The following is a 24,916-nucleotide window of genomic DNA, read 5'->3' on the forward strand; positions in this document are numbered from 1 at the left end:
AATGCCCATTTCCCTGCCCCCTTGCTAACACAGGCATCATTAGTCTTTGCTAATCACACAGGCAGAGAATGGCATCTCATTTCTATTTGCATTCATTTAATTGTTGACCTTTCAAACGTGTATTTCTATTCTATCACTTGTATGTTCAAATCCTTCCTTATTTTTCTTTTGGATGCTTGCAGTTTTTCTTATTAACCTGTACAAATACTTTACATTTTATGGCTGCAAACCGTTAATAATTAAGTTGCAAATACTTTATTCCAAGTTCAGCAGTTAGAAGGTTTTTTTAAATGTAATTCGTCAGCTGCCCTCAAAATCTGATACTGGAATAGAGGGATCTTAAAAGGCATGTGCTTGGAAGTGAGTGTATCTCCAAAAAGGGTTAAAGGAAGAATGCATGAGATCTTAAAACCCTCACACAATCAGAGTCAATGTCACTGTCACAAGAGCCGACAGTTTTAAATCTCAAGACTTCAAGTGGTATAGGTGTCTCTAGTCTCTCCTTTGCAAGACTATTCTTTTCAGTTCACTGGGCGTTACCTACTAGCAGCAAGCTAGGAAACTTTACCTCATTTCATATAGACTATTGGCCTTTCGCTGGTGTTTAAAGGACTAAAAAACAGAATTTCACCTTCAATCATATACTTCCACAGAAGCAAGAGGAGGGCTTTGGAGTCAGGCTTTGGTTTGAATTCTGACTCTGACACATACAGACCTGTGAATTTGGAAGGTTACTTAATTTCTTAACTGTTAGTCCACTTCTCCACTTTTCCTCCCCCAAATCTTCCTGCTATGTAATGGAGTCACTCACTCACTATATTTGAAAGTTCTATATCTGGGAAATGTGACTTTTTATAGTTTTACTACTAATCAGCTAAAACTAGCCTTATGAAATAACTAATAATAACAAGCTAAACATACACACACATAAATGTACTAACCTCGCTTGTCATCTGGTTCCTGTTTGGTTTTAACAAGATCAACTTGTCTCCCAGTTATGCCTAAGGCTGCCAAGTCAATTACACCTTTCTGACTACTATCATGGAGATGGCTCTGGTCCACTATATTGGCCTTTGCTTTGTTAGATTTCATCATGAAGTCTTTCAGTGCCAAGAGTTTGTCTTCCTCTTCCTCCGTCATTCCCTAAAACCAAATGAAACCATATGTCCTGGGGTTTTTTTTTTGCAAGTAATAACAGGCCTTAAAATGACTAACAGCTGAAGGGTCAAACCACTCAGTTTAAAATTTCAGAGTCAGAATGGTAAAATGAAGCAAGCAAAGGCAAGAGAAACAGAAATTTATCAATAAAGAACAACATCTCATAACTCTGATCTCCCAGAACACTCTCCCCCTATTGTGGCATCTTCCACCTTGTATCATGATTTATATCTTAACGTTCTTTCTAAAAGGCGACATTCAAATATAATTCATCTTTGAAATCTCCAAAGAACTTAATACAGTGCCTGGTACCTAGCAGATCTTTAATATATAACTTTGAATAAACAAACATTTAGTATCTGAACAAAAATTCTGGAAATATAATATGAAGCAAAAGAAAGTGTATGTACTTCAACTTGGTCCCTAGATGCGTTGAGAATACGCAGTGGGACACTGTTGTGAAGGCACTCTGATATATAAAGCATTCTGCACACCTCAGGGACTGACAGGCAAATGTAAGCAACACACCCACCAGCATTCCAGGGTAACAGGATGACTGGAGTCGGGCTACCTCGGTTCAAATTCCAGCCCCATTACTTACAATCTGTATGACCATGGGCAAGCTACCCACTTTCTCTGGACCTCTATTTATCTATAATGAGGATAATTACTGGCACCCATCTCATAAGGTTATTATCAAATTTTAATAAGTTAATCCACCCAAGACACTTCAAATTGTCTGACAGCTAAAGAATACTAATTAATTTAAATAATGAATTCAATGTGCAACTTAAATATTCTGGTACATGGAACAGTTCTGCATTTTCTTAACTTTCCAACCATCCACAGACTCCTCTAGAATGTTTTTATTATGCAAATGAAAAAAAATAAAATGACAATTCCCTAAGGCCTCGATCTAAAATCCCTCTAAAACTGGAGTTTAAGGTAACAGTCACAATCTGCTGGCACAAGAGGACACAAACTCTAGAAAGTCAGAAAGCTGAGAAATTCCTTGTTTCTTAAAATAACATTAAAGTAGTGATATAATAATTATAAGGGATCCTTGACTGAATATTTTCCAATATTAACCTGAAATTCATTTATTTACACTTCTCCTAAAATTTGCCTAGACAATCTTACAGCTGTGGTAAGAGTTCTACTCTTTTTTTAGTCTATGTTTCAGCTCACAAGGAGGCTCTGCTTTAGTCCAAACAAGGGAAGGCCATCATAAGGCCATAATGAAGGCTGAAGTGGAGAGATACCCCAACTATATGGAGAAACTCTGAACATATTTTGCAGAGCAAAAGCAGCCAGACACAAAAGTCACATATCATACGATCCCATTTACGTGAAATATCCAAAACAGGCAAATTCATAGAAACACAAAGTAGATTTAGTGGTTGCCAGGGGGAGAAGCAAATGCGGAAATGACAACTAACTGGAATGGGGTTTCTTTTTAGGCTGATGAAAATGCTCTGGAATTAGACAGTGGTGATGGTTTCACAACTTTGGGAGTACACTAAAAACCACTGAATTGTACACTTTAAAAGAGGGAATTTTATTGTGTGTGAATTATATCTCAATAAAAAATGTTAGAAGTGCACCATCAAAAAAAGAAAAAACCCTGACAAGGACAATTACAAGGAAGGAAAAGTCATTCATGAGTCTAAATAAAAAAATATTTTAAAAAAATAAGTATCAGCAAATGAAATCCAGACTGCATAAAAACATTTTGCATAATATTTATATTACTTTATATTATTTAAATTGAGTTTATATTTATTATTTTTATGTATTTTACAATAAAAATGTATTTAAATATAATATGCTAAAGTTGTGATTAGTCCAAAAATCTAGGTTAAAAGGTTGATATGACATAGGAAAATCAGTATAGTTAACCACATTAACAGAATATAAAAGAAAAACCATGCAATGATCTCAATAGATAAAGAAAAGACATTTGATAAAATTTAACATTCTTCCACAATAATCCTCTTAGCAAGCCAGAAACAGAAGAGAATTTCCTTAATCTAATAAAAAGATTGTACCAAAAAAACTGTTAACAAACATCACACTAAATAGTATAATGTTGAGAGTTTTCCCACTGAGATGAGAAACAAGACAAGAATGCCCACTATCACAAACTCCATTTACACTACACTGAAGATCCTCCTCATTTAAATAAGGCAAGGAAAACAAAAGGATTCACACAGGGGAAAAATGAATAATATTGTTACTACTATTCACACATGGTAGGACTGTGAATGTACAAACTCAAAAGAAGCAAATAAGCAAGTTTTTAGAATTGCTACCTCAGACAAGGTTGCTGGATACAAGATCAGTAAACAAATTTTTTTCTATATACCAGCTGCAAAAACAATTTTTTAATATACCAATGATAATAGCATTAAAAGTCAAATACCCAAAATATTTATAATAAAAGATGCATAAAGCTCTACAAAGTAAACCATAAAACATCATTGCGATAAATTAAAGATCTAATTAAATGAAGACACGTACCATGTTCATGGACTGGAGGCCTCACTGTCAAGATCTGATTCTCTCCTATAGGTTCCAATGCAATCTCAATCAACATACCAACAATTTTTTTTATTAAAGTGACAAGATGAAATATTTGGAAAATGTATATGGAAATGCAAAGGACAAAGGACAGCCAAGACAACCTTGAAAAAGCAAAACAAGCTGGGAGATTCTGCTCTAACCGGAGGTCAAGCCCAGCAAACTGCAATACTAGTGTGAGTCCATTAACATGCCCTCAGACTTCTGCTTCCGGCCATGATGTATAACAGGGACAAGATTTACCCTCCCATTTTAAACAACTTTAAAACCAGAGAAAAAACTATGAAACAACACTTTCAGACACTGGAAAACAGGAAGCACATGGCTGTGATTCCCCAAGATAAAGGTGAGTCCTACGACTGTCCCAGCTTACTCTGTGAAGAGTTTCCAGGCCATGGAACTCAAATAGGGTTCAATAAAGCCATGTTCAAGAGACAAATCAGAGTTCCAGGAAGCCAAAAGGCTAAATGTGTGGGGCAGAGACCTGGAGAAGAGGGATCCGGCACAGAGCAAGAGCTATGGTCAGGGCTCCTCCAATCCTCCACTGAGTGCTGAACTACATGTGTGTGAACCGAATCACGTGGGACCAGGGACAGGCAACCAGAAAGCAGTAAGCCAAACAATTCCAGAGCTCACACAGGGCTGGGGATCACTCATGTTCCTACCAGCCAGAGGTGAGAGACCTCACCAGACAGAGCATCATGTCCTCACAAGTCCTTAGGAGTCAAGCTAAATTGGCCACTGACCCAAGGTTGCTCTGGATCTGCCCTAACAAAGCTCAATAACAAGGCTTAACAGGATCAAACCAATTCCAAGTAACTTTAACTGTAGAACAAATCCAACACTATACAGCCATCCCCAGGACCCCCATGGATAACAAAATACACAGATGTTCAAGTCGCTTATATAAAATGGCAGCGTAGTATTTGCATGGAACCTACAAACATACTCCTGTATACTTTAAATCATCTCTAGATAACTTATAATACCTAAAACAATGTAAATGCTATGTAAACAGTTGTAAATATAACTATGTAAATAGTTACCAGCATGAGGCAAATTCAAGCTTTGCTTTTTGGAACTTTCTGGAGTTTTTGTTTTTTTTTAATATTTTCGATCCACAGTTGGTTGAATTCATGGATGTGGAACACATGGATACAGAGGGCCAACTGTATAAAGGGATTCAGCACCGAACAGCATAAAAGTCACAATCAACAGAATGAAAAATGGATGGCCAGGAGTCAGAGGTTAGAGGAAAAGTTACATTTTATTATATACACATTTTATTATATTTACATTTTATTATATATCTTCTTATATACCTTTTCAATTTTACACCTTGTGTCTATACTACCCAGTCAAAAAAAATTTTAATTAAAAATATTTAAAAGTTTAAAATGTAAAGTATTTGTCATTTTTTAAAGGAGTGAAATCATTTTGTACTCTGTATTAGTGTCTGATTAAATAAATAAGAAAAAAAAAAAAACAGGGAGCTCTCATAGATGAGATCAATCTAAAACAGCCCTGCCATTTGTCATCTCCAGATGGCAAGTCCTATTGAAAATCTGGAGTATAGGCAGATTCCAACTCCCACATGTTCCAAAAGTGTTCTTTAAGTCTTTTATCTGGTGCTCTGAACATACCACAGAAACAATGCTAGGCTGCTCTGGAAAGGCCTATTTTACTCACACTGTATCTCAAGCGTCCTCAAGTGGTCCTACACAAAAGAGCACCGCAGAACCCCAAGTAAAAAAAAATTCTGCAGGAGGTTTCAGAATTCCCACTTGCGGAGGTTAAAAACATGTGTCTTCCCTCTGTATCCCTGACTTTAGGAAAAGGACTCAATTCCTACCTCCAAAGCGCCCCCTGGCTCCAAGCCTCTTCTAGTAATCCCAAGAAACTGTAGTGCAGGGACCAAAAAGAAGGAAAGGCAGAGAAAGGGCTCGCAAAGGGCTGGAAGAGATGAGCCGCCCAAGGACTTCTTCCTAAGTCCACATAAAACTCAAGCAAGCCTTTCAGCTTCAGCTCCCTGTCCTCTGTTTATTTTGAGAGGCAAGACGGCACAGTGGGGGAGGCGTGTGGAGTAAAGACAGGTTCAGGTTCCAATGTTACTTTTGAAACTTACTGAACAGTGTGCGCGCACAGGAAGTTAACTACACTCACTGAGCCTCAGTGTTCTTATCTAATAAAATGGTGCTAACTATTGTTCAAGCTTATTTCAAGGACAGTCACACAATATAGAAGGTATAGACTCACTGTACGTCCTCAAACAACGGAAGCCAGTGTTGTGCTGTTACTTCTGAGGACCTCAGAGACTCTGGCCTGCTGTTCCTTCCACCAGCAGCAACTACACCTTGATAAAGAGTATTCCTGCCCCTGAGGAGTCTCCTAAGATTATTATTCACAGAAACAACATAAAACAGGGGATTCCATATTCCCCGTTTCCACTCATACAAATGAGAGATGAATGAATACATCAAGCACTGACACGTAGAGGAATACAAGTCAGTGGGTTTAGTGATTTCATCATGGCACCAGTGATGGGGGCTGGCACTGAGGGAGCAGCAATGGTGGGAGGGTTTGGGAGAAGAGCAGCAGGAAGCAGGAAGTAGAAAGACTCTAGAAATTGCCCCTTCCCTCTCCCTCCTTTTACCCATGGCAGTGGAAAACTGACACCCGCGGCAAGGTGAAAAGCAAGTATTAGGAATTACAGTGGCTCCCTGAAGTAACTAATGACTTACAAAGAAGAGAAAACTTCAGTATAGAAGCTTTCAACTTAACATACAGGATTTGCAGGAGAGAGAGAAATACAAAGAATCGCACCATCCAAGCTCAAAGAAACATCTAAATTGGGGTGGTTTTTACTGCATGCTGAAATCTTGTTAAGGACTACTTACTCAGGAGAAACAACTGAAAAATGTGATTCAATACCCAATTTTCCATAAACTGGAAAATACATCTAATGTACAAGCCAATGTTAAAAGAAAACTCAAAGAAAAAGCTCTCTGGCAATTCAAGTCACATCAAAGGGAAGTCTTCTGAAATATAGGAAATAGAACCACTGGCCTAGAAGGGACATTCAGAGGCAGCTCTAGTTTCCAGATAAACTTAGACCTAAAAGAACCAAGATGGTTATTGACCAGCCTCCCACAGAAGCCTATTCCAACATTCAATCACCCAAACCAAGGTCTGGGCATCAAACAGCACTGTACATTCAGTGACAAGTACAATACATGAAAGGATTTACAGCCCAAAGCTGACCAATTCTCTCTCTGCGATGGAAGTATTTTCTCATCTTCTTTTCTCTTAAACAAGACAATGACTGATACTCATTCTCTTAACCAAGACGTCCTGCAGACTTAAAGACAGTCAGGTGTCCCTCAGTATTCGCTTTAAGGCTCATAGAACATTTATTCAGAAACCATAGCCTTTATTTCTAACCAGTTTCACTCCTACCTTGTCTTCTCCAAGATCCACACATCCCTCCTAACACAGGATGCTGAATCTAGATTCAATACTTCTAAAGAGGACTTACTAATGCCAAGCATAATAAAAAGATTACTTCCTAGTTCTAACGAGATTTGTTAAAAGGATCCAAATTCACAGACTTTTAAGATACAGCAGTAAACTGCTGGTTTATTCAATCTAAGACGCATTATAAATCCCAGTTATTTTAGCTGTTTGCATGTAGTGAAGACTCTCTAAATTTGAATTGAAATAAACCAGGATTTTTCTGCATTGCATCTGTGTTTTGTACTATTCCTTCTAACTGAATTTCATTATATTTTTGATGAAATATGAAATGCAATCAAGGATATTACTTAAATCTAAGGTTATACCTACTCTTTCCCTCATTTACATAGCCAGTAATCACAAAAAAACTTACTAGGTCTCCCATGATTCCTTATTTAGCTCAACCCAATGCCTTATCATCATCATAATATGTCTTAGATACCAAAGCAAATGCATATTTGCCAGATTTATTTACTCATTTGTTATGATACAACTTAATCAAAATATTTTTAAATATTTTTAAGAGTGACATGGATACCTCAATGTTTTTATAAAATTTGCATTTAAATGTAAGATTTCAGAAAGGTGATACAACCTGTGAGAGCAATTTCTTCAGAAGTTGTGCTATGGCAGGGTCCTCAGGTGGAGGGCAGTCAGGAAGAGACCCATTTCGTTTCTTCTGACGCATGTGAAGATGTCTGAACAAGCTAGTAATATCTTTAGACCTCAAAGCATAATCAAATATAGAACGACTTACTGGCTCTTTTAAAACACTGAGTAGAACAAGTTTTCTTTCAATCTATATTAGAAAAATAAAAAGAATCAGCCAAAGATACAACATAGAGTACATCTGTTTTCAAATTCAATAAATACATAACCTGTGTAAAGTTAACATAGATATTCATTTTCTAAGAAAATGGGAGATATCAATGTCTGCAATTTTTGCTTAGAAGAAAAAAGAATACCAGTGACCTTTAGAAAGCTACGGTATTTCTTCATTCATTGTTAGCATCTGAGTACACATCTGTGTCTATCATACTTGAATACTACTGATAAATACTCAGACTAGGAAAGTTTAGATCCCAAGTTTTCTAGATCCCAAAATGTCAGATGACTTCCTAGATCTAAAAAGTACCTGCAGTTCACAGGTCAAGTAGCCAAAAGTACTGATCCAGAGGAGATGCTCAACAGCCACCCTTCAGTCATCAGGTTTTCCCAATAGCTTCAACCACTTCTAAAAAACATTACTCTCTCCACAGAGTTCATAAAATCCCTCCTTTTTTAATCCCCAAGAATACTCTCCTCGCCAATGCACTTATAATAAAAAGGATGAGCATTACTAAACAGTAACCAAGAGGACTTTCTTTAGATATATTTAACTACCTGGTAAGTTGGCCAGTAGAAACCAGCATAAAAAGGTATCTTTTGTCTAATCCAAACTGCAGAAAGGTAAAAATTATGAAGCATATAGATAATCAGTCTCTCAACTCCTGAGCCTGGCCTTTCAAAATATAAAACAATGATAAAAGCAAAAAGTAATAATAATAATAATTTCTGAGAAAACAAAGAGAATGGTGATTTCTAACAAACCACTTACATATCAGATTTATTTTAGTAAGCCACAACTAAAAGTTATTACAAACACATGCAATTTTCAATCCCAGAAACACTTTCTCTTTCTTTCATTATGAGTTTAAGAGCCAAACTTCTAAATACAATAAGTAGTCAAAGTAGTAGGAATCTCTAGACCTGATTTCCAAGGAAGCCTTAATAAACTTCAAAAAGGGGGGACATATTTTCTAGCAATATTATCCATCTTTCACGGATATATAAATTTTCCTTGGGATAAAAATTTTAAAATCTACAAACTCTATGAAATAGACAATGATGGTTTCCCAAATTGGATTAATCTATTATGAAAAGTAAGGACTGAAGGCAGTCAAAGCCACTTGTTTGCAGAGGATATCCAAGGCCATTTTCTCCAACCACAGGGAAGGCGCACTGGGGCTTATACAAGTAAGAGAAAGCTAGAGAGGAATGGGAATTTGCAAAAGAAAAATAGAGTTTTAGTAAAAAAATAGGACATTTTAGGATGTTTTAACAGCCAGAATCCTCTCTCAACAGTCCATTCAATTTAAATATCTATTTTGATAGTTGGCTGTCCAGCAAAATGAAGGGTATAAACACTGACAAACTGGTAAATAACTGCCTTGTACAAACCAAAGACCCAAAGTTTATCATCAAGTGCTACACTGCTTGGTAAGTGGGGGGAGGGAGGGAGCAAGAGGGGTGGGGTAGTCATTAGATTTAAAAAAAAAAAAAAAAAAACAGAACCAGTTAGTGCTCCAAAAACAAACTTTTGAAAAAGACTTTTTCAAATTTATTATAAATGTGGACTTGGACTGAAATCAGTTATACTTTTATAACAAAAGCAGGTCCATTAATATACGTTTCTGCTATATTTCACTTAATAGCAGATGCTTTACAACACTGCACAAAAGGAAAAAGGATGAACTACTGAGTGCTGCATTACGTACAACATGATGTACACGTAAGTCTCTTGAACTTCTCTCACCTTCCAAAGTGTCTGTTCCATTAACATTAACTAGCTTGAAAGGAATGTGAAAATGCTGTAGCCCAATTTAAATCTTTAAAATTTTAAATAAAAATAGGACTCTCTAAACCTTTCTTTAAAGGGGCACAGTTTGGAGGGAAGATTGATTCCAAGTTGGAACATGCATACCTGTATTATTGGTTGAGTAATATACGGGTCAAGGTAAGGCATCAGTTTGCAGTAGACATCAGCTGTGCTTATTTGGTGAGCTACCACTGTGATAAATCCCACAGCACCATAGCGTATCCACAGATTGGGATGACACAGAAAGGGGGCTAAAGAGGGAAAAAAAGGTATGGATTAAACGATGTTCATAAACAGTCTCACACTATCGAGATAAACAAATTTTCACCTTATAACACAATTGATAAAGAGATTATACCAAATGTTACTATCAAGTTGCCTTCATATACTCAATTATCCTGGGACTTAAACTGAACCAAGTGAACCTACTGCTATTATAATATTTCCTACCATAAATATCAGCAATACCATAGAAGAGTAAAAATAGCTACCTCTTTTCTTGGGATTTAAATTGTTATATTTTTAGTCAGGGCTGAAGATCAGTGGGCATATACTCAGTTACAAGACTGGGTTAAAAACTATTGGAGAGAGACATAAAAAGTCCCAACAGTATATAGCAAACTATTACTCCCCCACCCAATACCTCCACAAAGTCCAAGGACATACCATTTACCACATAAAGGACAAAGAAACTGAGTTGTTTCTCCTCCAAGCCACAGCTTAAATTAAGGGAATGATTTCGCCTGACTGACATTCTTTTTAATGCAAAGATTTGATGACATCAAATACAGTACTCATAAATTCATTCACAAGGCGTTATGAATGGAAACTAAAAGCCAGAAAACATATGATGCCCATTCTTAAAGAGTTTAAGATATAAGAAAATTAAATGAATATTTTTTCACACCTTTTATTTTAACTATTTTCTGTACTACACCTAAAGTCAATGATTCAACTAACTGAAGTAAGATTTAGAATAAAATTCAAACATCCAAACTAACCTGATTTAGAATAAAATTCAAACTTCTAAAAGCAAAAAAAAAAGTATTTGTTCTGAGGATGTAAAAGCATCAGCATTTAGAGAATACTAATTTTATAAGAAATTCAGGCTAATAGAGAAATAAGAATATTATCACAGTGATGTCAACATCATGGTGGAGTGAGATGCTCCCTTTGTCTCCCCTTTAATCTATAACCAGTAAAACATCCACAGCTCAACAAAGGTGCCTCTGCCCAACACAGCAGATGCAGGAGAATTCCACTTATCTGTACATCTAGAGGTGGGTGGACTGGCACAAACAGAGGAGGTAGAACCAGGAGAACAGCACAGGTGGTGACTGCAGTCCTGGACCTCTGACCATGGCAGCTGAGCCTGCAGCCCCAGAAAACATGGTAGCAGCAGGGGAGGTGGTACACACGACTCTGCCCTTCCCCCACAGCAGCAGCCACAGGTAACTGGGCAGCAACAGCAGTGGGGCCTGGGACCCCATCCCTCCAGCCACAGAGGGACCCATAACTCTGGCCCCCCACACCTCCACCCACAGCAGCAAAGTCCTCGAACCTTACAATACCAGACACGGCAGAGATGCCCATGCAATCCCAGCTCCACTCCATCTTCCCCCTCATCCTGTGACAGTGGAGCCTGGGACTCAGAGGATCCTGGGCGTGGCAGGAGAGCTCACTATCCTGGTGCCCCAGGCAATGACACCAGCAACACTGGCAGCAGCAAGGCACCAACAACACCAGAGGCACAAGAAGCAATAATGAGGTCACAGGGTGACACCTCTAACAGAGGCAGTGGAGGGTGGAAACTGTAGACTCTCAAATATAACCAGAGGCAGCTCAGGTAAAAGAAATTAAAAACCTGTGCTGTCGGGCCACTTACTGGAAAACAAAGAGAAAGACCTCTAACTTCCAACCTGCTGAATCATTAGAATCAAGTAGAAAGGTTTTTACTACTTCAAAGGCACAGGAAGAGGAACAACTCATCAAGCACCATGAAGAACCACAGTAACATTGTACCACCAAAAAGGAAACGAAAATTCTCCAGAAACTAAAGTCAAAGAATACTGAGATCTGACAGAGAATTCCAAATAGCTGTCACGAAGAAACTCAACGAGCTACAAGAAAACTCACAGAGACAGTTCAATGAGCTCAGGAATAAAACTAATGAACAGAAGGTACACTTTACCAAAGAGACTAAAACTCAAAAAAAGAACCAAACAAATCTGAAGCTGAAGAACTCAATAAACGAGTTGGAGAATGCAATTAGAAAGCACTGGAAATGGAGCAGACCACATGGAAGAGAGAATTAGTGAGCTCGAAGATAGAAAACTAGTAATCTAAAAGTAGAAGAAGAAAGAGAAATAAGATATTTAAAAACAGGAAATTCTACAAGAGCTATCAGACTCCTTTAGGAAGGAGAACATTAGGCTAATAGGTATCCCAGGAGAAGAGAAGGAGAAGGAAACAGAGTTTATTTAAAGAAATAATAGCTGAGAACTTCCCAAGCCTGGGGAAGGAACCAGATATACAAGTCCATGAAGCTAAGAGAACACCTAATTACCTCAATGCAAAAAGACCTTCTCCAAGACATATTATACTAAAATTGTCAAAAATCAATGACAAAGAAAGAATTTTAAAGGTAACCGACAAAGGAACCCCACTCAGGCTACCAGCAGATTTCTCAGCAGAAACTCTACAGGCAGGAGGGAATGGAATGACATTCTCAAAACACTGAAAGATAAAAACTGTCACCCAAGAATACTCTAGCCAGCAAAGTTATCATTCACATATGAAGGAGAAATAAAGACTTTCCCAGACAAACAAAAGCTGAGGGAGTTCATCAACACTAGACCTGCCATCTACCAGAAACAAAAAGGCAGAAGTACACAGAACTTTGAGTAAGGTGATAAATAGACAGACTCAGAAAATAGCAACTCTTTATGAGAACAGGTTTTTAAACACTTTATTATAGCATAATAAAGGAGGTTAAAGGGGGAAAGAAAGCAGAAAAAATAACTATAGCTACTTCAATTTGGTAACAAACTCACAACATAAAAAGGGATCATTTGAGACAACAAAAAGACAAAGAGGGAAGCAGAAAAGGACAGAACCCACAGAGGTAAATGAAGATGCCATCAGTGGAAAAAGGATTATTTTACCTATGCAATGTTTTATACAAACCTCATGGTAACCACAAAACATAAATCTAGAGCAGAGAGAGGAAACATTAAAAAAATGATGAAACTGAGAAAAAAAAAATCACAGAAAACCACCAAACCAAAATGGCAAACAGAAACACAAGGAAAAAGAAACAATGAAGATATAGAGCAACCAGAAAACAAAAGATTAAATGGCAGTACTAAGTCCTCATCTATCAATAATCACCCTAAATTTAAACTGATTGACTTCACCAATCAAAAGACACAGAGAGGCCAGATGGATTAAAAACAAGACCCAACTATATGCTGCCTCCAGGAGACTCACCTCAGCTCTGCAGACAGACACAGGATCAAAGTGAAGGGATGGAAGATGACACTCCAAATTACAGCCTAAAGAGAGGGAATGTAGCCAAACTCATATCAAGTAAAATAGACTTCAAGCCAAAAAAAGGTAACAAAAGACAAAGATGGACAATATATAATGATAAACAGGGCAATTCATTGAAAAGATATAACAGTGATTAATATACATATATACACCTAACATAGGAGCATCAAAGTATACAAAACAATTATTAACAGACCTAAAGGGAGAAACTGAGAGCAACACAGTAACAGTAAGGGCTTTAACACCCCACTTAACATAAATGGGTAAATCATCATCCAGACAGAAATAAACCCATACATGTGGACAACAAAAGAGCACAGAACATACAATGGAGAAAGGACAGTCTCTTAAATGGTATTGGGAAAACTGGACAACTACATGCAAAAAAGTGAAACTAGACCACTATCTCTCACCATACACAAAAATTAACTCAAAATGGATTAAAGACCTGGAAGCACACAACCACTAAAAGAAAATATAAGCAGCATGCTCTCTGACATCAGTCTTAGCAAAAATCTTTCTAGCTATGTCTCCTTGGGCAAGAGAAACAAAAGCAAAAATAAATAACTGGGACTACACCAAACTAAAAAGCTTCTGCACAGCAAAAGGAACCATCAACAAAACAAACAGACAACCTACTGAGTGGGAGAAGATATATGCAAGTCATATATCTGATAAGGGGTTAATGTCCAATATATATAAAGAACTCATACAACTCAACAACAAAAAAACAAACAACCTAAACAAAAAATGGGCAGAGGAGCTGAACAAACATCTTTCCAAAGAAGACATACAGTTGGCTGGCAGACACATGAAAAGATGTTCACCATCACTAATTATAAGGGAAATGCAAATCAAAACTACAATGAGCCATCACATCACATCCGTCAGAATGGCTACTATCAAAAAGAGGAGAAATAGTAAGTGTTGGAAAGGATGTGTAGAAAAGGAAACCTCATATACTGTGGGAATGTAAATTGGTACAGCCACTATGGAAAACAGAGTGGAAATTCCTCAAAACATTTAGAACTACCATAAGATCCAGCTATTTTGGGGTATTTATCCAAAGAATAAGAAAATACTAATTCAAAAAGATACATGCACCCCTATGTTCATCATAGCTTTATTTACAATAGCCAAGATATAGGAGCAACCTAAGTGCCCATCAATGGATGAAGAAGACGTGGTATAAATATGCAACGGAACATTACTCAGCCATAAAAAAAAGGTGAAATCTTGCCATTTGCAACAACGTGGACGGACCCTGAGTGTATTATGCTAAGTTAAATATGTCAGACTGAGAAAGAAAAATACCATATGATTTCACTCATATGTGGAATATAAAAAACAAACAAACAAAAAAAGTAAAATAAATGAACTAAACCAAACAAAAGCAAGCATATAGACACAGAGGACAGAGTAATAGTTACCAGACGGGGAGGGGCAGGGAGGAGGGCAAAATGGGTAAAGGGGATCAACTGAATGATGATGGACAGAAACTAAATTTTTGGTGGTAAGCACACTGTAGTGTGTACAGAAGTAGAAATATAATGTTGTACACATGAAACTTAAATGATGTTATAAACCAATGTTACCTCAATAAAAAGTAAATTTAAAAAATAAATGATAAAAAAATACTATTTCATGCTAATATTCCTTATATAAATAGGGGAAGAGAAGAAAATTGTTCAAGATATCTGTCTCCAAAGTTCTCCCATTTCCAATTCTTGTAACTGCACATGGAGGTGATTTTGATTATTTCATAAACACCCTGCAGCCTCTGAGACGGCCAACAAGGGAGGGCTGGTAGTTTCCCTCTGACAACAGAGAAAATGAGGACTGGAAAAACATTGAAAAACCTCCAAAAAATAAATAAACTCAAGATGACCTGGCAGAGCTAGGCACTAGATGAGGCTGCATTAGTGGTCCCAATTCTTTGTGTTATCTCTGTTTATACAGTCACTTGCCTGGTGCTCATGGTGTACAAAGGGTACTTCTCTGTCCCTCCCTCTTGTCTCAGTCACAGTACCTGCTCTAGCCAATGGAATGTCAAGAGATGTAACACAAACAGAGGCTTGAAATGTGTGGCATAGCTAGGCTTCTGCCATCACCCAGAACATAACCTGGGTGGTTGCTGCCCCTCCAACCTGGGCCCCAGAATGAGACAGATAAACTACAATCACCACAGGCGTCTGGGAGATGCAAGGCCTAAAGAAGAGCCGCTCACCGAGCTCGCAGATGCATGCTGAGAACTTGACCGAAGGATTTACTGGGATTTTGTGGTTGGTTGTTATACAGCATTATTATATCAGTCAGTAGCTGATACAAAGAACCTCCAAGACTCCAAATACAAGAAACCAGAATCAAGGATTTCCTATAAAACATCCAATACATTTCCAATTATCTGGGGACAAGCAGACGGAAAGGTGAGTTTTCATAATGTCTAAGTGGGAAGAGTATAGTTTTTAATCATGATAATCACCACCACCACCCTAATTCCCTTTAAGAATCACTACAACAGGCTAACCACGCATAAAGACAGAACAGAGAGATGCGTACAGTTTATCACTTGTTTTAAGTAAGTAGGTGTTTCTACGTTATTAAAAACTTTCTTCTTTTAAATAGTTCAAAATGTCAACAAATGACTATTTGCTTGATTTTTCTCAGCAAGGGTTTTTTTTCTCCCCACAGCTGGTACCAAATTCAGTTCCAGTTCTAAGGGAGAATCACACCCAAAAAGTTGTACCACATTGGGTTTATTCTATACCTAAAGATAATAATTTATTTTGATACTAAACTTAAGATACATGAGGACCCCATATGTTCATCCTATGACCAATGACTAAAACCCACAGGACTCAGAAAAATTTCTGCAAAATTTGACAGGAGGGGTAAAAAACTATCTTTTATGATAATTTTTGCTTAAAAATTGATGGACATTCATTTTGCAGATAAATAAAATGCTAATTATATGCCATATTAAATCTCAAAAATAATTTCCAAATAATTAGGCAACAGAAGGAATGTATTATGTGAAATTAGAATATACAAGTACATATTTATATACAAAGGATTTTCATTAGAATGAAGAAGATCAAAGTCGAAAGCAAGAAAAACTCGACCCTTAGGAGGTAATGCCACTTTCACAGGAGTAAAAAAGAAAACACTGACGTGAGAATTCACACAATGAGAATGAGCAGGAAAATATTCCAGGCAGCAAGATATGTGCGTTAAGATGATACATTTTCTCTTTAATATTATTATGAAAAGGGGTGTTTTCTACGTCTGCCTTACACTACACAGGATCAGAAATTCAAAAAACATTCTAACACCTTTCATTATATTAATAATTTTTGTTTCCCAAGCCATTAGCTCTTTTAAAAATTAGGAAGAAAACAGAGATGACTCCCTCAAGGCTTAGCACTCTGCAACTTACACAAAAAAATCAAAAGCATTTCAGTGTAACAGATTTTTATCATGATTATGTTGACAATACTCAAAACTTTTCTATTAAATTTGTCATTATTTTTAACATAATCATCAAAAAAATTCAAACCAAATTAGTGTTACAAACTAAAAGAATGATTATAAATATTAAGAGTGCAAAGTAAGAAACCTACATATACTCAGATTTCCACAAAATTTTTCTTTTAAAAAGCTACATTCATGGCTAAAACCTTCCAGACATTTTATACCTCTCTACTATCTAACCATATAATTTCAACTATCAAAATAAAAACTCCTTTGTCTTTTTTCTCTGAGGATTGCCTCAAGAAAAATCTATTAACCAAATCTAACTAATTTTGGCTTTCTATAAATTTTCTTGGCAAAGCACTCAGCAGCAATAAAGTATTTTATCTAAAAAGGCAATTTCCTAAGATTTCATGTCTTCTCAGTACAAAGCCAACTTGCAATCTTATCAATACATTGGTTACTTTCTTAAAATGAAGTGTTAAGAAGACTAAGAGCTTCTAATATTTTTAATTTTACAATGTGTCACATGTACCTGTTTGCTCTTATTCTGAATTTTAAGTTGATGGACCTAGATAACTGTTATAAAGGTCAAGGAATTAATTCCTTTCATTGGTTAATAAAATTACTAACAGTAGTAATGTCAATACTATGAATGCTTAACTGGCGATCAGTGCAATGACAGAAGTCACAGACAATCCTCCACATCCAGTTTCAACTTGGTTAATGGTCAAGTGGCCAAAAACATAAGCTGACTCTTCAGAGCAGTTAAAGACTTAATCCACATTGTGTTTAAAAAAAAAAAAAAAAAATCTTCATTTTTCAAGGATCATCAAGACCTAACTACAGATTAAAACAAAGGTGTATTTCCCAACCTGGGCTGGAGGGCCAGTGCTCCTGTGTGTGCGCCTATGTGTCGCTCACATACATACAAGCATGCAGGCATAATCATGCACATGGGTGTGCACACACAGACACACACACAACAGGGACAATGAAGCTGAAAATCTCACTCTAGATTGCCTAGAAACTTTACAATGCCCTATCAGTTGTTATTTCTCTTACCACTCCCTAATTTTCCCATCCTAATTTTGAGAAACAAAAACTTACCAATATCACTGGCAAATTCATAGACATGGGGTTTTTGCAGCAGCCCTAACTGGCACATACAGGTAAGGGCATTAAGAGCTTTCACAATAACAAATTCCTCAGCATCACTAAGACCTTGTTGCAGCAGGGGTTTGAGAATTGAGGAGCTTTGCCAGCCAACATAGGCGGCAACACCTGAAAAAGAGAAGCAACATTACATGATTGTTTTATACTGAAAGTACAAATGCCATTAAATAAAACAATAAAATTAATCAAAAGTCAAATATATTAAGCAACAATCCAGGCAGGGACACTGCATTTCCTACCCAGCATAATAGATGAAAATGACCCACACCAATGCAAATCTTCAAAAAATTCTGCGACACCAAGGGAAAAAAAAAGATGCTATGAGCTTACAGAAAGAAAAATACAGATTCCCTAAAAAGGAAGTAGAATCAGACTGGCATCAGATGATCTTCAGCAGCAATGTAGGCTAGAACACAACAGGGCAAGACCTTCAAGGCTATGGAAGAAATTTTATACCCAAACTGTCAATAAAATAAGAAAACAAAAATAAGTCATTTTGGGACATGCCAGGACTATATGTGTTTACCTCCCATGCAAACATTTCTAAGAAAGTTCTTAGGGATGTACTCCAGAAAAATAAAGAAAATGTAGAATGTACAAAATGGTAGATATAACCCAGGAATTCAATGGGGAAAAAAGGATAATAGCTAGTAAAGATCTAGAACTTAATCAGCCCAAATTAGAACTAAAAGTCAATAAACTTCGAAAATGTTATCAAGAAGAAAAATGGAACAGACTATAAGCAATAGATAAAACTGGTAAGAAAGAAGCTAGATAATATAAAGTGAGGAAGGTATATTACTTTTCTCTCTAAAAGGAAAACAAGAAACTCTGAAACTCCATGACAAACAAAAAAATTGTTCAAGAAAGTCATAGTGTAAAAATGAAATAAATTAAAATGTGCATTTAGTAGTTTGCAGAGGATAGAAAAAGAATCCACTGACCTTGATGCTATAAACATTCTCATCAAGTGATAAAGGAGTTATGGCATTAGAATTGTGGTGAAGCAGTTATAAATATAGTGCACTACTTGGCTCTAAAGTCAATAAAAGTTACACATTCTTAATCATGTAAATTGTTTTGAATTTTCAGAATCAGTCTATACAAGCACAAAAGACTTTATTACAATTACATAACAGAATGTAAATATTATCAACTATGAAAATGCAATTGTTTAGTTGAACTGTCAATTAACAATTAGTTGAATTATCAACCAACAAAAGAATTAGAATGGAAGAAAAACGAAAAGAAGGAAGGGAGGAAGGGAGGAAGGGAGGAAGGGAGGAAGGGAGGAAGGCAGGCACTAAATTTCTTGTAGTGCAAGTCAGAAGTAGACCAATAAGAAACAGGTTGAACTATTTAAAGTTATAAAAACAACAAACTAAAGATCTACATCTCAAAACAGAGAGGCGAAAGGGGATTGGGGTATATGAGTGAGTTAAATCTTTGTGTGGCATAGAAAAAAGTCAAGAGACAAAGTGTAAAGTTGATAATCCTAAAGAGTAATATGAAAATACTATTTAGAGACGTGGCAATAATCACCTGAAGATATCAAACCAAAACCACAAACCAGAGTAGGTGCCTCTGGAAAGTGCAACTATTGCCTTTCATACTTACTTCATATATTTTGAGTAATTTGCAAAAGCATATTTCCACTGTACTGAGAAATAATTTTAGAATTTTTTTTCTGTAATAAAAGAAAAAATGCTGTCTAAAATTCCAGTGGATTATATTTAAAAACTTTACAAACTGAAATGTATAATGAGCTAAAATAGCTCAAAATATTTTGGAAAAGAAGATTGACATCTGGGGAGCTTATTCTACCAGATACTAAAGTTGCTTATAAATATATAATAATTAAAATATAATATAACTATAAAGAGTATAATATTGAGTACAGAAGTGAAAAAAATCGATGGAATAGGATATCTAGAAAAGTAACCCTAAAAGATATATGCATGCAACAGGTGATAATAGAAGCTTCACAAGTCAATGGAAAATAAATGAAATGTTTAGTAAATAGTGTTAGGAAAATTGGTTATATTTCTGAGAAAAATTTAGATTTCACCTCATACCACAGCCCAAAATAAAGATCAATTAAACAGTTCATATTTTTATGTGAAAAAATAAAGCATTAAAACAAAGCAAAACAAAACAGACATGTGCCCAACAGATTATTAACCTAATTCTGAACTGGGAAAATATTTAAGCACAAAAGTAAAAAAAAACAAAAAACAAAAATCACAAAGGAAAAGATCAAACAAATTGACAACACTAAAATTATTTTAAAAGACATAAAAAATAACAGTCAAGTTATTTGAGAAAAGTGCCATAGAAAAGATAAAGTTATTGTTTTTAATGTATATATAAAAGGCTCAGAAAAAATCAATATGAAAAGCATAACACCATCAAAAAAGGGGCCAAAATAATAAATTAAAAATTCAAAGAGTAAGAAATATGAATAAGTAATCAACATGAGATATTTTTTTCACCTTCACTGATAAGCAAGTAAATATACACTAAAACAAGTCATTGCTTTAAGCTACCAACAGGCAAAGGTTGATTGAAGCCTATTCCACACTGGAAGGCTGTGCAGTACTATCAAACAATGCTGATCAGAGTAGTAAATGATATAATCTTTTTGAAAAGCTTATAAAATGTGTCAAGTTTTAAAAATATGTTCATATTATTTAACTCAGTAATTAAAATTTCAGACTTCTAGCCTGAGAAAATAATCAGGCAAATATTTATGTAAATGATTATGTGTATAATATATGGTTGACAAAAGTTAGAACAATTTAAACATTCAAAAGAAGAGTTAAATAAATTTTGATAAAACTGTATAATGAAATATTTCTATCTATTAAATTACGGTTTCAAAGAATTTTTAATGATATGAGAAAATGCTTAGAATATACATATGTTCCTAGAAAAAAGTTTAAAAAATAACAAGACTAAGAAGTAATACAATACATACATAGCACTTATGTGCCAGGCACTATTACATATGTTAATTCATTTTATCTTCCCAACAACCAGTGAGTTAGGTAATATTATTATTCCCATTTTACAGATAGGGAAACTAAGACACACAAAAGATTAAATGATTTCCCCTAGAACCACAACCAGTAGGTGACAAAGCCAGAACTTGAACCCAGAAGTCTGTCGCCAAGAGTGCCTGCTCTTAGCCAGCACACAACAGTGCCTCACAGATGGCAGAACGGGACGATGGGTGGAAGGAGAAGGCGAGGATGACCCACAGGAAGGAAAAAAACAAAACATTAACAGAGGCTGTACATGGGCTAGAGGATTGGAGGGGATTTGTTTTCTTCACGAATTTTCCAATTTTTCTACAGCAAGTATGTATTACTTTTATAAACAAACAAAAAATCAATGAAAATTATTTTAAAATGAAAAAAGAACTAATATAAAGGCCATTTTTCAAAATACACATGAATTAACCAATAGATGAAGTTCCAAGAACCACCTTTTCCCAAGAAAAGAAATAAAAATAAGATTATTTGAAAGAAGAGAGCATGAAAGACAGAAAGGTGTGAGAAGCAAAGCATACTGTATTTAGGAACTGAGTTAGACGGAGTCCAAGATGGAAGGCTGACATGAATCAATAAACTAATGCAAAAATTAAAAACAAACTAGAGATGTCTGAAAAGAGGAGGTACAGTAATCTCCAGTTATAACAAAGCAAGAACAGCAATTTCAAGGCTTTTCAAAAGTATAAAGTACCCTTTTCTCCAAAACACTACGCATTAATATTCGCAAAAATAGGAATATTGTTGGTATATGAGTTTGTTTCCTTTTTTTATTTTTTAGGAAAAACATCCAACAGCAAACCTTTTAGCAGTTACTTTCCCAGATTATTGGAAATCAAAATCTAAACTCTATTACAGCCTTCTGCTACTATATGAGAAAGTTTGGATACCTGCAAAGCTTTCCAGTGTGCAGAACAGTCTTTAAATCTTTTGAGTTAATAGACAAGCTTTATAATCATGTGTAAAATGATATAAAAAGGGTTAGTGGGTAATTTTAATAAATGGCTTTAGCATATAACATTTCATAAATGACCATAACTAAAATTGAAAAGGTCAGTACAATCAGGTGGAAAATGATCAGTTATTACTCCAAAAAGAAAAATATTAAATCTTGTGTCAAACATGACAATCTACCAAAATAAAGTCCATTTCTTTCTAATTTTGAATCTAAATGCAATAGGAGTCATATGCAGATAAAATACAAGATGTCTCTCTTCTTTAGATAAATCTGAAAATTAAGAATTGCAACATTTTGAAAAAACAGTAGGAAAAAAGCTGATTAATTTTTCACAAATTTTCAGTTTACGAAAAGCAAAGCCTATAAGCTTTAATTCTTTCTAATTAGATTGATTTTCAATCATAATTATACTTTGTTATTTTCTGATTGTAAAAGTGATACATGTTTACTATAGAAAATTTGACAAATATGAGATAATCACTGTTCACATCTTAGTATATTCAGCCTTGTTAAGAAACATATGACTTGTTATTGTTACCTTTACACAACTGGGTTCAGTCATTTTAATAATATTTCATGGTACTTTCCCAGGTCATTAAATTTTCTTTTAAAACATACTTTTTAATGACCACATGGTATCCCTTTATAAGGGTATATCAGTTTTATTAACCAATCCCTTGATCAGCTAAGATACTTCCATCAACCAAAAGCAGCATGAAGACAGAAATACCAGGAACTCATTTCATTACTAATAAAACTTGGTAGTACTGTCACCTTTCAGACTGCATGAAAGTATCTGTTTGAGAAGATAATTCAAATCTTAAAGATAAATTTAAAAACAAACAAAAAACATACCAACTATACTATCAAAAAAAGCTCCACGAAGATGCCAATCATTTTTATCATTGAGGAAAGTGATCATGTGGGACAATAAAACATCATTGGCTTTCTGACGTCCAAAGAATACACACAGCCGTGTTATTCCATTTTCCATTAAGGTTTGTTTCACGATATTTTCAGGGTCACTTAGCAAAGTGACAACTTTCTGCTGGACCATTTCATGTAAGGCTTGGAGCTCTAAAAAAAAAAAAAGGAAAAATATGATAAATTTTCTTTTCTCCAAACATATAGACCCAGTCTTTCTCACTCCTTGGAGAAAACAGAATGATTACAGAAGCCACCAGAGAAAGTCTATAATTACTAAGTTTTTCCACTACTCAAAGCTCTGAAGGATAGTTGGGAAAATGAAATATAGATTGCAAAACATCCTAATAAGCAGATGCCACAGGCATGGTTACTATCTCACTAGTTAATAGCTCTATTTATAAGGCTCAAAGAAAAACTATGGGGAAGCACCAGAGGGAGATCATACTGCCCTAATGAGATCAACTTAATCAAGGACTTTAAATTACTGGACTGGTTCAGGATATAATCTGATGGTACAGGGCAATCCTTTGAGAAAGCATTTTTAAAGGTCGGTTAATTATATTTTAGAAAGCCAGAAAATACATTGCAAGTCCTGACAAGGCTTTACATGATCTAGCCACTGCCTTCTTCTCTGACCTTATCACCTACCTACCCTCCCCTTTTCATTTATTTATTTACTTAGCTGTTTGTCTTTTCCTTACTGAAACAATCTCAAGAGCAGGGATCTTTTCTTATTTACCACTATATCCCTAGTGCTTACAGCAAGCACACGAATTGCCTGATGCAAAGCTTATGTTTAGCAATTATCTGTCGACTAAAAGAATGAGGGCAGCCACTGTCAAGGGAAAAGGCAGTCTGAAGGGCACAATTCTATGTTCACATTAAGAAACACTTCAGATTAACTCCCCAAAAGTTTTAATGCCTAGCTTCATTATTTAAAAGGTCCAATTACATGGTTATAGGATGTAGGACAGTATTATTTTCTAAGTAACTCCGTGAAAAAAAGTGAGGATTTCCTTTCTGATACATCCTTCTATAAGTTTAAAATTATTCCAGTGTCTTCAACTCCAAATAATATTTGCTGCATGAAATGACCCATTCTAACAAGTAACTGAGACACTACAATTGTCTACAGCATAAAAATCTGAAAAGTAGACTTCTCTAGTTTTTCTGAACTAGAAACATCTTGAAATAGATCTAAGTACATTATTTGACTTCTAAATCTTTAACATAATAAACATTCATTAAAAGCCTGTTAAAAGCTGTGTGGATGTAGAGAAACTTGAGGCAGGGACTCTAACCTCACAGAATTTACCATCACATTGTTCCTTTACAGTAAAAGGTGTGGGTTCTGATACATAAATCATAGGTAGTATGAAAGAAACACAGTTTATGACTGAGGACACTCAAAATATACTCACATAAGGAGAAAAGGTTTAGATTCTTTGGCTATGGTGTTTCCAATGTTTTTTTCTTTTACCCTGTAAGAATTATATAATTCAGCTAGCTTTGCTGTTGACACAAACCAATTCTGGCTGAAAAACTACTGAGCTTAGAATCTGTGGTGACAAGTTGGTCATTTTCTGGCTATTTAACAATGTATAAGAGTAAAAGAGAACAGTCAGACAGCAGAATCCTTCCCTCTATAAATCTGGTATTCTTTCATTTTACATTAAAATTATAAGTGAGAGTTTGTTGCAAGTTCACATTATCATTCTAAATAATAGAAAATCTGGAAGAGAAAATCATACTACCTGTGTCATAATTTCCACTGGGATGTGTAACTTCATCTATTTCTTCACTATTTGGGTCATTTTCCATACTGAGATTTTTCAACTGTACTAATTCCAGGAATCTCAAAGCTGTTTCTGCCAGCAGAGCTATGTTTTCTAT

The 24,916-nt window shown here is 35.6% G+C and overlaps 1 protein-coding gene across 5 annotated transcripts in view; it reads right to left on the reverse strand.

Moving 5' to 3' along the window:
- Positions 1-24,916, reverse strand: part of PIK3R4 (phosphoinositide-3-kinase regulatory subunit 4) — a 73,476-nt gene that overhangs the window by 33,496 nt on the left and 15,064 nt on the right. For 3 of the 5 annotated variants that reach the window (XR_449735.2, XM_057545062.1, XM_007166980.2), the window contains exons 5-10: positions 24,778-24,912; positions 22,952-23,173; positions 18,023-18,196; positions 9,995-10,140; positions 7,847-8,050; positions 942-1,143 (exon numbers count right to left, since the gene is read on the reverse strand). Coding sequence is in view for 4 of the 5 variants with exons in the window: in XM_057545062.1 (XP_057401045.1) it covers positions 942-1,143; positions 7,847-8,050; positions 9,995-10,140; positions 18,023-18,196; positions 22,952-23,173; positions 24,778-24,912 (1,083 nt within the window). In the remaining variant the exon portion in view is untranslated. The remainder of the gene's footprint in view (positions 1-941; positions 1,144-7,846; positions 8,051-9,994; positions 10,141-18,022; positions 18,197-22,951; positions 23,174-24,777; positions 24,913-24,916) is intronic. The other 2 variants (XM_007166981.2, XM_007166982.2) reach the window with 2 other exon arrangements.

Source organism: Balaenoptera acutorostrata, chromosome 4 (assembly GCF_949987535.1).
Source record: "Balaenoptera acutorostrata chromosome 4, mBalAcu1.1, whole genome shotgun sequence".
Classification (NCBI taxonomy): Eukaryota; Metazoa; Chordata; class Mammalia; order Artiodactyla; family Balaenopteridae; genus Balaenoptera; species Balaenoptera acutorostrata.